A 12,813-nucleotide genomic window follows, 5' to 3' on the forward strand; every position below is an offset into this window, starting at 1 on the left:
GGGGGGGGATTTTTTTTCCACAGCACTGTATATATATGTATATATATATATATATATATATGTGTGTGTGTGTGTGTGTGTGTGTGTGTGTGTGTCTGCGTGTGTGTGTGTATTCATTCATTTATTTAAAGTAATATATTACAATAAATACACTTTTTTAATGTGATTTATTTTGGTGATTTTTTTTAGTCCAATGAAAATATAATCTTTTATAATCTACCCATTGTATTCCATGGAAGAAAGAAAGTAAATGATGACAGAATTTCCATTTTTGGGTGAACAATTCCTTTTAAGGGTCATGAAACCCCCCGTTTCAGCACTAGTTAGTTCTCACCACAGTTTTAAAAAATGCTAAAAAAGTGGGCGTGGTGCGCAGCGAAGCGGAGGAGGGGGAAGAGGGGAGACAGACAACACACACAGCTTAGCGTTCAGACAGTTTCATTTCGCTCCCATTGAGTTACAAACACAAATAAATGCACAGTCATTTGCACTCTGCATCGAAAACATATATATGAATGGGTTGTGTCACGGAGCTGTAAAAACGGTTTTATGCTCGCCAAGTGAATGAATCGCGTTTGTGCCGAACTCTTAATTACAAAGCAAAAACAAACGCTCTCCTTCTTTCGATCCATGAATGTTTCTCTCAGTTAATGTGCGCGATGTCATCTCACAGTCTGAAGCGTCTGTCATAGCAAATCAACACATGCTGTTGTGAATAATTAAGCAAAGCGTCTTCTTATAGGATAAGAACACGCAGTCTCATGAATAATTTAATAGACACCGATGCGTCATTGATGTATTGCCACGTCACAAATTGTGACGTCAACACGATGTAAATTAAAAAAAAAAAAAAAAAGGCTAAAAAGCTTAAAATTAACCAGTTTTCTCCAACAGTTAAAATTATCGGATGCTAACATTGTCTTCTATGATGTGCAACACAAACACCTCTGCTAAAATCTCAGAAAAAGTAGTCTGGGCTTTCATGACCCTTTAAAGGCTAAGATAGGAAGTAAAACATGAGATGCAGCTCACCTCCCACCCTTTTCATCATTTCTCCTCTGGCTCCGATTCCTCCCAGCAGAGCCTCCTCCAGACGCGCCTTAGCCTGCTGAGACTTCTGCAGGGCCTGTGTGCTCACCTTATCAGAACTCTGCTTCCCCTACACACACACACACAATACACCACATGAAAATCTTCTAATGACATCCAGAAGACGTCTTCCTGTCCAAATCAAAGTACATCCTGTCACTGTGACTAAGCACTTCTTGAAGGTCACTGAGTGATGCAGCAGTGACTGATGTGTTTTTACCCTGTACTCAAAGCAGGAGATGCAGATGGCGAGGAGCTCCAGCAGACGGCTCAGCTGAGATGAAGGCACGTCCACAGTCCAGCGTTGGATCAGATTCTGATCTGCATTCTTGATAATCCACAGGAAACACATGAGCAGATTGCGACTGGTCTCTGCTGTCAACATGTTGCTAGTTTTCCCTGTCTGAACAAAAAGACATCGTCAAAGAATATTCAAATGAGAATTACTGTTTCTTTGGAATATATCAGATGAATAGGCAAATATCCATACATATTACAAGGCTCTCCGGAATACCTGATTATGATTGGTCAATTGCAGTCAAATATATTGTATGCTAAACTCTATACTCTCATCTCACTCCCAGTGTTGTTGTTGTTAACAGAAACTAAAACTAAAACTGAAACTATTAAATTATTAAATTACTTTCCTTTATTGAATTAAAGTGGAAATTAACCTAAAATATTTTTTTCATTCAGTTGCTAAGGCAAAATGTCTTATTTTTCTTAAAAGTACTAAAACTGCTAAAACTATAACTGAAATACAAATAATTTTAAGCTACATAGAAATATAAAAAAAAGACAAAAGCACCAAAAATTATTACATTTTAAACAGAAATGAAACTGAACACTCATTATTTAAAATAAAAGCTATTTTGAAATATTAATAAACATTATAATAGCATATAAACAATACTAAAATAGCACTGACCACTCCACAGACTTTCTTCTTATACAGTAAAATTATTTAAATATTTAGTGTTTATTTATTTCGCATGTCAATTATGTTATTAATAATTTTAATATATTATAATATAATATAATCATATCATATCATATCATATCATATCATATATAATGTTATAAAAAAATTATGTTATTTAAAAACTATTTATACCACAGAGGCCATAGAGACCAGTGCATTTCTCGCTAAAGTGTTGAAAGGATTTCCAGCGATTGCCAATGCAACAGATTGATTGATGGGGGTGATGCTGTCAGGATCTTCCTCAGGCCCACCGGACTTGCCTTTACCGCCACGCGAGTCAGATACTGTGAAGACAACATATACTCACTCACACATCTAAACCACAGATCTGAAAAGCACCATCCATTTCAAACTACCATCATGCACCACCAGAGAGCCATAATCCAGCATTTTGGCCCACTGGCTAAAAGCAACTATCAAGTCTAACTGAGATTAACAATGTGACTTGTGTAAGGCAGTACCTGTGAAGTCAAGGTAATTGATGGAGTCAATGATGATGCCCACTAGAGGGAGGTAGAGAGCAGCAATCTTAGCCTTGACCTCTGGCCTCGAGCAGCGCTGGTCCAGATCGTGAGCGCACAATAAGCTGTATGTGGCATTGATGGCCTTTTGTTGTACTCTCCCCCTATGTATACACACATTAATTAATAACGTTTGGTAAACGCACTCGTGAAAAATTCACTAAACACTTTAGTGGCACACATTAAATGTGACTAACCCCTCTGACTCCATGTCCAGTGCAGTGCTGAGTTCGGTCAGCAGCAGTCCGGTCAAGTAATGCCGCTGCTTAAAGTCTTGTGACAGATCAAACATGGCTGCGATCTTATGGTCCTGAAAACTGCACAAGCTGGAGGTCTAGTGACAGAGACAAAGGTTTTATCGCAATACTCGTTGTTGCCAAATAGTGTGAGTGTTAGATGAGACACAACACAGCAGATGATGTTTCTTCACTGACCTGTGAGGAGGTGGAGGGTGATGGGGAGGCGGGCGCAGAAGCAGGGCTGCTGAAGAACAGGCTCAGGTTGAGGTAATGCTCATGACTGCACAGGACCCTCAAAAACTCCAACCTCATACTGATCAAAGTCGACATGCTCACGCTCTTTGCTGCCATCTGAGACAGAGAAAGAGAGAGACAGAGAGAGATTTAATAATATTTTTAGTTCTGCCTGAGCCAAGGTGCAGTCGTTTACACACATGTTCTTAATATGGCACTCATGCGGGTGGTGCAGGTTTTAGTCTTATCCTGTTCACTATATATCGGTTTATTATAAATAAATACATGTATAGAATAGATATCTAATTAATTAGTTAAATATTAATAGTAAAAATATTAATAAGTAGTGCTCAATCAAGGTGATGCAGGTTTTTTCTTCCTTTTTATTAAAGAAATTAATACTTTTATTCACCAAGGATTTGTTAAATGAATAAAAGTGATAGTAAAAAAAGTATCACAGGTCCCAAAAAAATATTAAGCAGCACAACACTGCATCAGTGTCAACACTGATAATAAATCAGCATATTCGAATTTCTGAAGTATCATGTGACACTGAAAACTGGAGTAATGATGCTGAAAATTCAGCACTGCGTCACATAAATAAATTAAAGTATATTAAAATAGGAAGTCAATATTAGATTTTTTTCATATTTTTGATCAAATAAATACAGCCTTAATGAGCATAAGAGACTCCATTAAAAATCTTACTGATCCCAAACTTTTGAATGGCAGTGTGTGTGTGTATATGTTTTAAATGTTTTTTAATTGTACGTTTTTTTTAATTGAATATACAGTCATATCTCAATACAAGAATATCATAAGAGACATTCATGGTCATGGAATAATTGTTAGGCCACCTCAAGGTGGCATTTTTTTCTTGTGCAAATACCTACCAAATTTAGTTAATAAAATATATTGTTTTATTTATTCATTTATTTATTTTATCCAAATATTTGACTGCATTCACACTAAAATATTACTCTGCTTTACTTGTGATGTTCACTGAACCGATTAGTTGTGAATGATTTCTTTCTATTAAGATAATCATTAGTATACGAGATGAGCTGCAGTACCTGGTTGCAGTAATTCTTCACCAGCTGAAACACAAAGCCTCGGTCCATCAAAGACATCAGGTCATACAGGAAGAAAGCCAGGCTGATGTTAACCTTCTCTGCCTGCTCTAGCTCCTGAAGACAAATAAACACACGCATCTCTTCTCATTAGCACTGACAAATAACATTCCTCCAGAAGATCTAACCTCTTGTTTGTCTCATGTGCTCCATGTTTACTGATTTACCAAACAATTCTTGGATTAGATTAGGATCTGTTCAGCTGGATTCAATCACCTTTTGTTGTTTTACTAAAATGTTTCCAATCTCAGCAGTTACCACGTTGACAATGGTGGTGATGTCATCTTTGAAACGATCCGAAAACCGATTCCTACGAGAGACTGCCTTCTTATCCAGCTGAGACACATGCTGGCTCATGCTCTTCACCTGGAGTGTGTATGTATGGACAATGAGAATCTAAAAAAACCTCATAAACAACATCTTATATGTGAAAATATTCAATCACAACCATCTTACAAGAAGTTCAAAGAAGAACCAGGCGTATTTGTAGACGTTCTCTCTGCAGACTCCAGTGCTGACCACCATCTGAAGAGCCAGCTCCTCATGGAACAACTACAAAGACAGACGGATTTGCTTATTAAGAAACACAACCTCTGCTGAAATGACAGACATCTTAGGTAATGAAGTGGCAAGTCAACCTTTCTGTTTGTGGGCCGTGTGCTTGAGCTTTGTGAAGTATTAGAGACGTTTCCAGCTGCTGAGATGCGACTGCCAGGAAGATTTAAACCCTGCTGGAAACCAAAAATGTGGGAACAATAAGAAAAAGTGTATATGTGCATGTAAAAAAGACTACACCATTCCAAATAGAACTAAGAATACGTTTTTAATTTTGTTAATTTTATTTCAATTTTAATTTAAGAAATTGTGTTGTTATTGTTAACTAAAACTTTTTTTTTGTTGAAAATCTGTAATAAAATATAAATATAAAATATGAATTTTAAGCAAATTTCTTTAATGATTAATAAATACTATAATAGCATTTAAACAGTAAGACTTAATATTATTCTTTATATATGCTAAACACCTAGAAACATTTAAGTATGATATTGCATTTGTGTATTCATACATTCCTGAAATAAGCTGAAATAAAATAAATATTAAATGGAAAAACTGCAAACTGAAATAAAATAATTGTAAGCTGAAGTACAAAAAAGACTGTAAATAAATGAAAATAGATAAAATACTAATAAAATGACTAAATTATAAATAAATACTATAAAAGATTTATAAACAATACTAAAAAATACTTAACATTACTCTTTTATATGAATTTATATATATGAATTCTATATAGAAATTAAATAAAAATTTCAGTATATTAATATAATAGCGGTAAGATGAACATAATACAGTATAAAATGTTTGAGCTCAGGATTGTCAGGATTCATTCTGACTGCAATAAAAGTTATTCTTCATCAAGATCTTCCTCATCATTTTTTCTTACAAAATGAAATATCAATTTCAGTATATTAATATAATATAATATCATTCTTAAATCTTTAATAAATGAAATGAAATTTCACTGAATTGTAATTCAGTATATTCCTCTTCCTATCATTCTGTGGCCATTCAAATTCCAGCTCATGAATTTTTGTCCAGCACAAGTTTGATATTGCATTTGTGTATCTGTACCTTTCCTAGAATGTTATTGACCTCTGCGTCCTCTGGGCTCTGCGGTGCTGGTATATCAGGGTTGCTGCTGGAACGAATGCGTGACTGAAGCAGCATGAAGCCGACCGTGGTGGCCGTGGCACGAGTCAGAGTGCTGTATCGGCTCTCCGGGTGAGCCATCAGACCTCCTGTGCCTGGTGAACATAAGCCTCAGCTCAGTGACAGACAACAACAGAGTAAGTCCCAAAGCCACTAAAAACTCTGTTCCACACGAAAAAATGGATTGTTTTGGATTGGTGAAGAATTACATTATTGGCGGTCAAGATGATGTCACAGGCCTACTGTACCTGAGGTGTGGATTTCATGTTGTGTGTCTGGCAAGCGGAACACAAAGTACAAGTATGTTGCTAGGAGACAGTTTCTGCCCTGATGGTCCTTTGCCAGCTCCTGACTGTTGTGAAGACTGTTGACAACCGACACCACTGACTCAAATGCAATCTGGGCCAGATTTGCTGCACAAAACAAGATTAAAGCTCTGTAAAGCCAGCTAACAATCCTGAACGCATACTGGCCTACACAGTATGCAAAAATCAGTACATCTAATGAGTTTTTTGTCTTTCCAGTGAGTGCAATACAAAAGCTAAAGCTCCTCCTATCTGAAACGCACCAGTCTGTCCGGCGATGACCATGGGCTGCATGATGAGACGGAAGAGCTTGTCGAGGACCTGATGGAGAAACAGCACCAGCGGCTCCAGCCTGGAGGATGACAGCGAGATGATGCTGAGCTTCAGCTCGTGCTCAAACATGTTTTCAGAAATCTTCTCATCTCCCACTCGAATAGGGAATATGGTCTTGCCCTCCAGGGCGTGACACAGAGTACAGAAACGCTCCAGGTGACTGTCCTGTGATTGAATAAACGGATTTGTGAACAACAGCCATTTCGTTTAATGAATACTTCTGAAATATATTTTCACGGCATAATATTAGTAAAAATGTTTGAAATGTCACCTATAGAAACTGGTATTTAATTTACTTTATAATAGGTTTCTGATAATGATAATGTAATATAATATAAAAACTATTAACTAAATACTTCATAAAAAATAAAATACTGTATACATACACATTAATTAAACTTTATTAAAAAAATAAAAGAAATGCTATATACATACTGTATACATATAATTCAAATATTTATTCATATTTTTATATTTTCTTAATACTCTCAATACTTCATATTTAATAATACATTTATTTTTCTATTTTCAGTTTTTATTTTAATTTTAGCTTTTGACGACTTTTTGAGCTTTTGATTAGTTTAAAAATATATATATTTAAATTAATTTAGTACTTAAACTTCAGTTAGTTGCCAAGGCAACATTTCTAAATTTCTTTATTTTCATCTAGTTTTTAATCTAATAATTCAGTACATTCTTATTCCGGTCATTTTATATGAGGTTGGTCAATTTCATTCAGATTAGTATTTTTCACACTAGTTGATATTTTAACACTTTAATAACATTTTAACATTTTTCATTTAACCCTCTAACTCTAGCACTTTCTATTCTAATTCTATTTTATCTATGCTCTATTCTAATGCTAACCTCTAACACTAGCCTTCGTTGTCTATTCTATCTACTTGTTTTATTTTTATTTAAAAACAAAAAAGACCTTCTAACACTAGCTATTCTTTTTGTATTCTACCTGCTTGTTTTCCTATTATTTATTTTTAAAAACCTTGCTACGTTAACTGTGTTAGGCTAACCAAGACTTGTCATAGCACTTACATATTATTGCTCTTTTGTTGGCTTTGACTGCTTCTATTGTCCTCATTTGTAAGTCACTTTGGATAAAAGCCTCTATTAAATGACAAACGTAAATGTAAATGTAATTTTAATACTTAAAATCCTGTTGAAAAGAAGGGCTCAGTCTGGTTTTTGTTTAGCTTATGGCCAACCAGCATGGTCTTTCACGTGACACTGATTGACCTTGCGATCTTGCTAGTTAACCTAGTTAAAAAGCGATGCTGGAAGCATCAGCACACCAGCATTCAAAAAACTACATAAGTTGGACTTTCCAGCTGGGAAGTGAGTTCTGAGAGTGTTTCGCACCTGTGTTTGGACTGAGGACACAGCTTGTAGCTCAAGGTTGAACAGTCCCTTATGATTCTCCAACCACTTAACAGGAGGTACCTGAGCTGGCAGTTTCTGAAGGCATACCCAAAGTTACAGAATATACACTCTTTTCAAACAAATGAATACACAAAGCCACAGAAGAATCATTGAATATGTGCCCAAACGAGACATCAATGCAAGGTTCCGAAATGAAATGATTGGCATCCAAAAAAGGCAGATGTGAAATGGTTGACTGTACCTCTGGGGAATGCAGGGAATAGTTCACAGGAAGTTTGTCCAGAATGATTGGCAGACACTGCTGCCCAGTCTGCAGCCTGTCATTGTTCAGCAAGGGTAACCACTGCAGGGAAGGAAGTGAAGTCATGACACTCATTTCTGTGTGGACAATGTTAACATTGCTGGAGTCTTGGTTCGACCTTCCACCACCGTTATAACCCTGGGTATATAATCTTTGACTATGTCAAAGATGTCATGTTTTACTATCCTTTTAGGGACATTTGGTCCCCACAATGTAGCATAAACAAGTACACACACACACAAACAATCTGTACAGTAACTCACTGAATATCCAATGAGAGTCTCCAGACTTCCAGTCTGGTTCTGTTTCTGCTGGCAGCTGATATGGTAAAAGGTGAACAGTAAGTGATGTTTCTCTGTTAAACGGGCTGGAAGATGGATCTTTATCTCGTCATAGAAATCAGGAGACCTGTGGAGGAGATGGAAACAGCGCTCTCAAACCACCCTTACATTTGCTTGATATATTGATCACTAAAATTGTTGTAAGAGAGCACGTTTACCTGTTGTGGTATGTGACTGGAGTGTAGACCTCTTGAAGAAACTCAGGGCCGCTTGATTTTCCAAAGATTACCTTTATTGGGACAGTGCAGAGGAGAAGGTGAGTGAGATCAGTTTTTGAATAAGGGCAAAAATAAATAAAACATAAATTTTTAAATCTACACTATAGTGATTACACAATCACAGTTATGAAATTCTGGCTTATGATTTAATGGTCTGTCACTTAAAAGTGTAAGGTTCATATATTCTGTATGTCATCTATTCACAATGAACTTGGAATCATACAATAAAATAATAACAACAACAACAATAACAATAAATTATTATTATTATTATTAATTTCACATTATTATTATTATATAATTTAGTTTGCATAATATAGTTACATCATATTTTCTTTAAAGCTTTGTAAACCTTGCACACCGGTAGAATGACAGTAATCGAATATGAAATTTATATTTTTACAAACATTAAAAAAAAGACTTCAGTCTACCAGCTAACCTGATTTCTAATATATTCCTATTATATCATAAAGTTATAGAACAATATTTAATATTATTATTATTGTTGTTGTGAATATTAGAATATAAATGCAATGGTAATACATTTTTGACATCTATAAATAAATATGAATATGGTTTTGCACTCACAGGCATGGCACAGCTAGGATCCTCACCACTCATGAACTGGATTTTAACCGTAATGTTTCTGGCTGAAGTCAAACGGTTAGTAAGATTCAACCTCAGAGGATACACATACACCAGGTTCCTGTAACATGATTAACATAAAAGGAAATAAACTCTAAAGTTATTTGCAGACAAAATAATTATTCCATTTGAAATCCACAATTGTGTGTAAAAACATTAACTGGCCACTAGATGGCGCAGACCGCTTACAGTTCAACACTGACAACAAGGAAGACGCTAGTTGCACCAGTGTTGCCATGTTACAAGTCTGTCATAAATATGGGATGTTGCTTTTGTTTTTCCTGGCTTACTTCCATATAGCAGTTTTAATGCAAGTTTATCCTAGAATTATTCAAGTGAATTTAGCAATTCTACTTTTTCCATCATCTATAAACACACCCTCATATCCCTCTGATCACAGGGTGTTTTCTAGGTAAAGCAAGTTTCTTATTTTAGGCTTGATTTGTAAGACCTGATTGATTATTCTTCTTATGACACCTGGCAACACTGTCCTGCACAGTTATTCCAACTATTTGTTCATAGTAAATGAGTGACTAATATCAACCAAAGTTCTGCACTCCAAATTCTGATAAACCTTATTACTCAGAACTAAGATTTTTTTAAGGTTACTGATTAATCACTGCATCCCATTTCAGCTAGATCTCAGCCTGACAACTCGTGCGTGTGTATATTTGCATGTTTGTACAGTATAAAAACCATTACGCCTATGGAGAGTCCCCATAAACCATAAAAACCAACATGTGTGTGTGTGTGTCTGTGTGAGAGAGATAGAGAGGAATTACCGGTATATATTGTGAGGCACATAGACTTCACTGGAAGGGAACTCCAGCACTTCTTTAACCGCCCGTGGATTTTTCTCAGAAACTGGCTTCACTGGAATCAGTTCTGGGCACAAACACCCAGGAACCGTCTCCGGCACTGGAGACACTTCCAGTCTCAGAAAACCTTTCAAACAACACATACACAAATGGTGCAAGATGAGTTACATGCCAAAGTTTGATTCTTATAAATAAATGTCTTTAATCACCAGTTCACTACTGTTAAAACTGAACGGACAAATGGCACAGTTAGAACATCTCCTCACCAGGTATGATCTTAACACGTCGCTGACCGGACGACCTCTTGATGTCCGCCAGAAACTTGAACAGGTCTTCGTCACTCAGACGCTCTCCTTCCTGCCAGCACACATGATAAATGGTCAGCTCAATTCAAAAATGACATTTTTTCAAATCATACGTGTCTGGAAGATTTTATGGAGAACACCAGAATAATTCTTCAGTTTAGAGGAAGAATATTACAAGAATGCAGTGTGATATTAGAGCTAGCTGAAGAACGCAGGCACCAGTTAATCTGGAGAATGTGAAGAATGGAATAATGCACTCAAGGTGAACTTATTTTTCACAGTGCTAACTCAATAAGATTGGATTTTTAGGACAGGAAAGCACTGTTCTAAAATATACAACTTCTAAAATTAACCCTTTCATCCCATTTAGTTTCTTAATACATGTTCCTGGGGCCCGTTTCAATAAGGATGATGTCCGCCAGAAACTTGAACAGGTCTTCGTCACTCAGACGCTCTCCTTCCTGCCAGCACACATGATAAATGGTCAGCTCAATTCAAAAATGACATTTTTTCAAATCATACGTGTCTGGAAGATTTTATGGAGAACACCAGAATAATTCTTCAGTTTAGAGGAAGAATATTACAAGAATGCAGTGTGATATTAGAGCTAGCTGAAGAACGCAGGCACCAGTTAATCTGGAGAATGTGAAGAATGGAATAATGCACTCAAGGTGAACTTATTTTTCACAGTGCTAACTCAATAAGATTGGATTTTTAGGACAGGAAAGCACTGTTCTAAAATATACAACTTCTAAAATTAACCCTTTCATCCCATTTAGTTTCTTAATACATGTTCCTGGGGCCCGTTTCAATAAGGAGGTTCAACCAACTCTGAGTTGACTTACCCTGAGATGGGAAACTCTGAATTTTTGGTTTCAGAAAAGTTCAATTGTGTTAGTTCAGTCGACTCTTGAGTAGGTTGACTCCGAGTTTAGAGCGTGCACCACGACTATGAGAAGTCATGATCAATAGACCTCCGAAATTATGATTCACCATGGCAACAGCACAGACAAAAAGCCCTCCGCATTCTTCCGAGTCAATAAATAACTTTAATTCTTAATCACTGTTATAATATCAGAGGTAAAAACTGTAAATTAATTTACTAAATGTAATTCTCATGGTATCCCACGGCAAAAAAAAAAGAAAAGAAAAAGACCGTAGCAGCATCTAAAAATGAATTATAAAAACACAATTCAATCAAGGTAAAGCTTTAAGCATAAAAGTTTCACGGGTGTAGGCTACATGACTTTACAAACATTTGACATATTAAATATCATTCAGTATCATTTCAATGCGCGGCAGCTTTTTCCCCACAGTTTAACGCTCTTTTCACATAGGCTTATTGAATATTCTCTAATCAAACCTGTTACATTTCTTAATTAGAGTAATGAAATTAACAACGGACTTGTACTCAGTCAACAGCAAGAAGGCAGAGGCTCGCAAAATGGGGGGAGAACCTGCACCAGCACCACTGACAGATGAAGAGGAGATGGTCAAGTAGAAGAATTTCTAAATCCAAAAGGAAAACAATAGCTGTTGCTTTTGTGTTTGTAGAAAATAAAGATTACCAAATAAATTGTAAATAATTTGTGTTTATTTAACAGCTATGGTGGTGGTTACAGAATATATCTCGTACTACCCCTCCATCTGGCATCCTTCCATTCAATACAGTAATCTGCTTCATTTTCAGAAGGTGCGATGATGAGAATATGCATGTCATCAATGCATCCAACCACACTGGAAAACCTAAAGGAAATTCTAATTATTGGGTTACTTCCAGAGGTTGCAGCAAGATGTTATCAAGTGAACATCATTTATCAGATTAGCCTCATTTAAACCGATTTCTACAACACTGACCTACAGTCCAGTGATACTCCTCTTTGACGGATTTGTGCCCAGGAAAAAATTCTCAGAAAGAGTCTACAAGACTAAATAAAGCTTATATCCTTTTTCATCTACAGAAATTGCATCTTAACGTAAGAATTTTTTGATATTTGTACTTGAAATAAGACAAAAATACTCAGTAAGAAAAGCATTTTGCAGCGTGAATGAATGAATGAGGTATTTAAACATCGCTTATGCTTTAAAATGGGAGGAGACCATAAGAAACTCCAGGTTTAGAAAACCTGGGGGGTATTCCAAAAAGCAGGTTATGTGACATATAATATTACAATATGTAATATAGCCTATTTTATATGTGTGTGTATATATATATATATATATATATATATATATATATATGACAAG

General features: G+C 35.9%; 1 protein-coding gene across 1 annotated transcript in view; it reads right to left on the bottom strand.

The window, feature by feature from the left end:
• The window catches only part of dock8 (dedicator of cytokinesis 8), a 36,319-nt gene that overhangs the window by 14,479 nt on the left and 9,027 nt on the right, over window positions 1–12,813 (bottom strand). Inside the window, exons 11-31 of the mRNA XM_016295414.1 lie at window positions 10,980–11,027; window positions 10,528–10,570; window positions 10,226–10,388; window positions 9,387–9,504; window positions 8,739–8,809; window positions 8,503–8,647; window positions 8,180–8,281; window positions 7,918–8,013; window positions 6,474–6,708; window positions 6,154–6,318; window positions 5,828–6,000; window positions 4,834–4,926; window positions 4,652–4,747; window positions 4,412–4,561; window positions 4,139–4,252; window positions 3,027–3,182; window positions 2,790–2,926; window positions 2,533–2,696; window positions 2,204–2,355; window positions 1,310–1,492; window positions 1,033–1,159 (exon numbers count right to left, since the gene is read on the bottom strand). Coding sequence (XP_016150900.1) covers window positions 1,033–1,159; window positions 1,310–1,492; window positions 2,204–2,355; window positions 2,533–2,696; window positions 2,790–2,926; window positions 3,027–3,182; window positions 4,139–4,252; window positions 4,412–4,561; window positions 4,652–4,747; window positions 4,834–4,926; window positions 5,828–6,000; window positions 6,154–6,318; window positions 6,474–6,708; window positions 7,918–8,013; window positions 8,180–8,281; window positions 8,503–8,647; window positions 8,739–8,809; window positions 9,387–9,504; window positions 10,226–10,388; window positions 10,528–10,570; window positions 10,980–11,027 — 2,731 coding nt within the window. The remainder of the gene's footprint in view (window positions 1–1,032; window positions 1,160–1,309; window positions 1,493–2,203; window positions 2,356–2,532; window positions 2,697–2,789; window positions 2,927–3,026; window positions 3,183–4,138; window positions 4,253–4,411; window positions 4,562–4,651; window positions 4,748–4,833; window positions 4,927–5,827; window positions 6,001–6,153; window positions 6,319–6,473; window positions 6,709–7,917; window positions 8,014–8,179; window positions 8,282–8,502; window positions 8,648–8,738; window positions 8,810–9,386; window positions 9,505–10,225; window positions 10,389–10,527; window positions 10,571–10,979; window positions 11,028–12,813) is intronic.

This window comes from Sinocyclocheilus grahami, unplaced genomic scaffold (assembly GCF_001515645.1).
Source record: "Sinocyclocheilus grahami isolate Dianchi unplaced genomic scaffold, SAMN03320097.WGS_v1.1 scaffold336.1, whole genome shotgun sequence".
NCBI classification, from domain to species: Eukaryota; Metazoa; Chordata; class Actinopteri; order Cypriniformes; family Cyprinidae; genus Sinocyclocheilus; species Sinocyclocheilus grahami.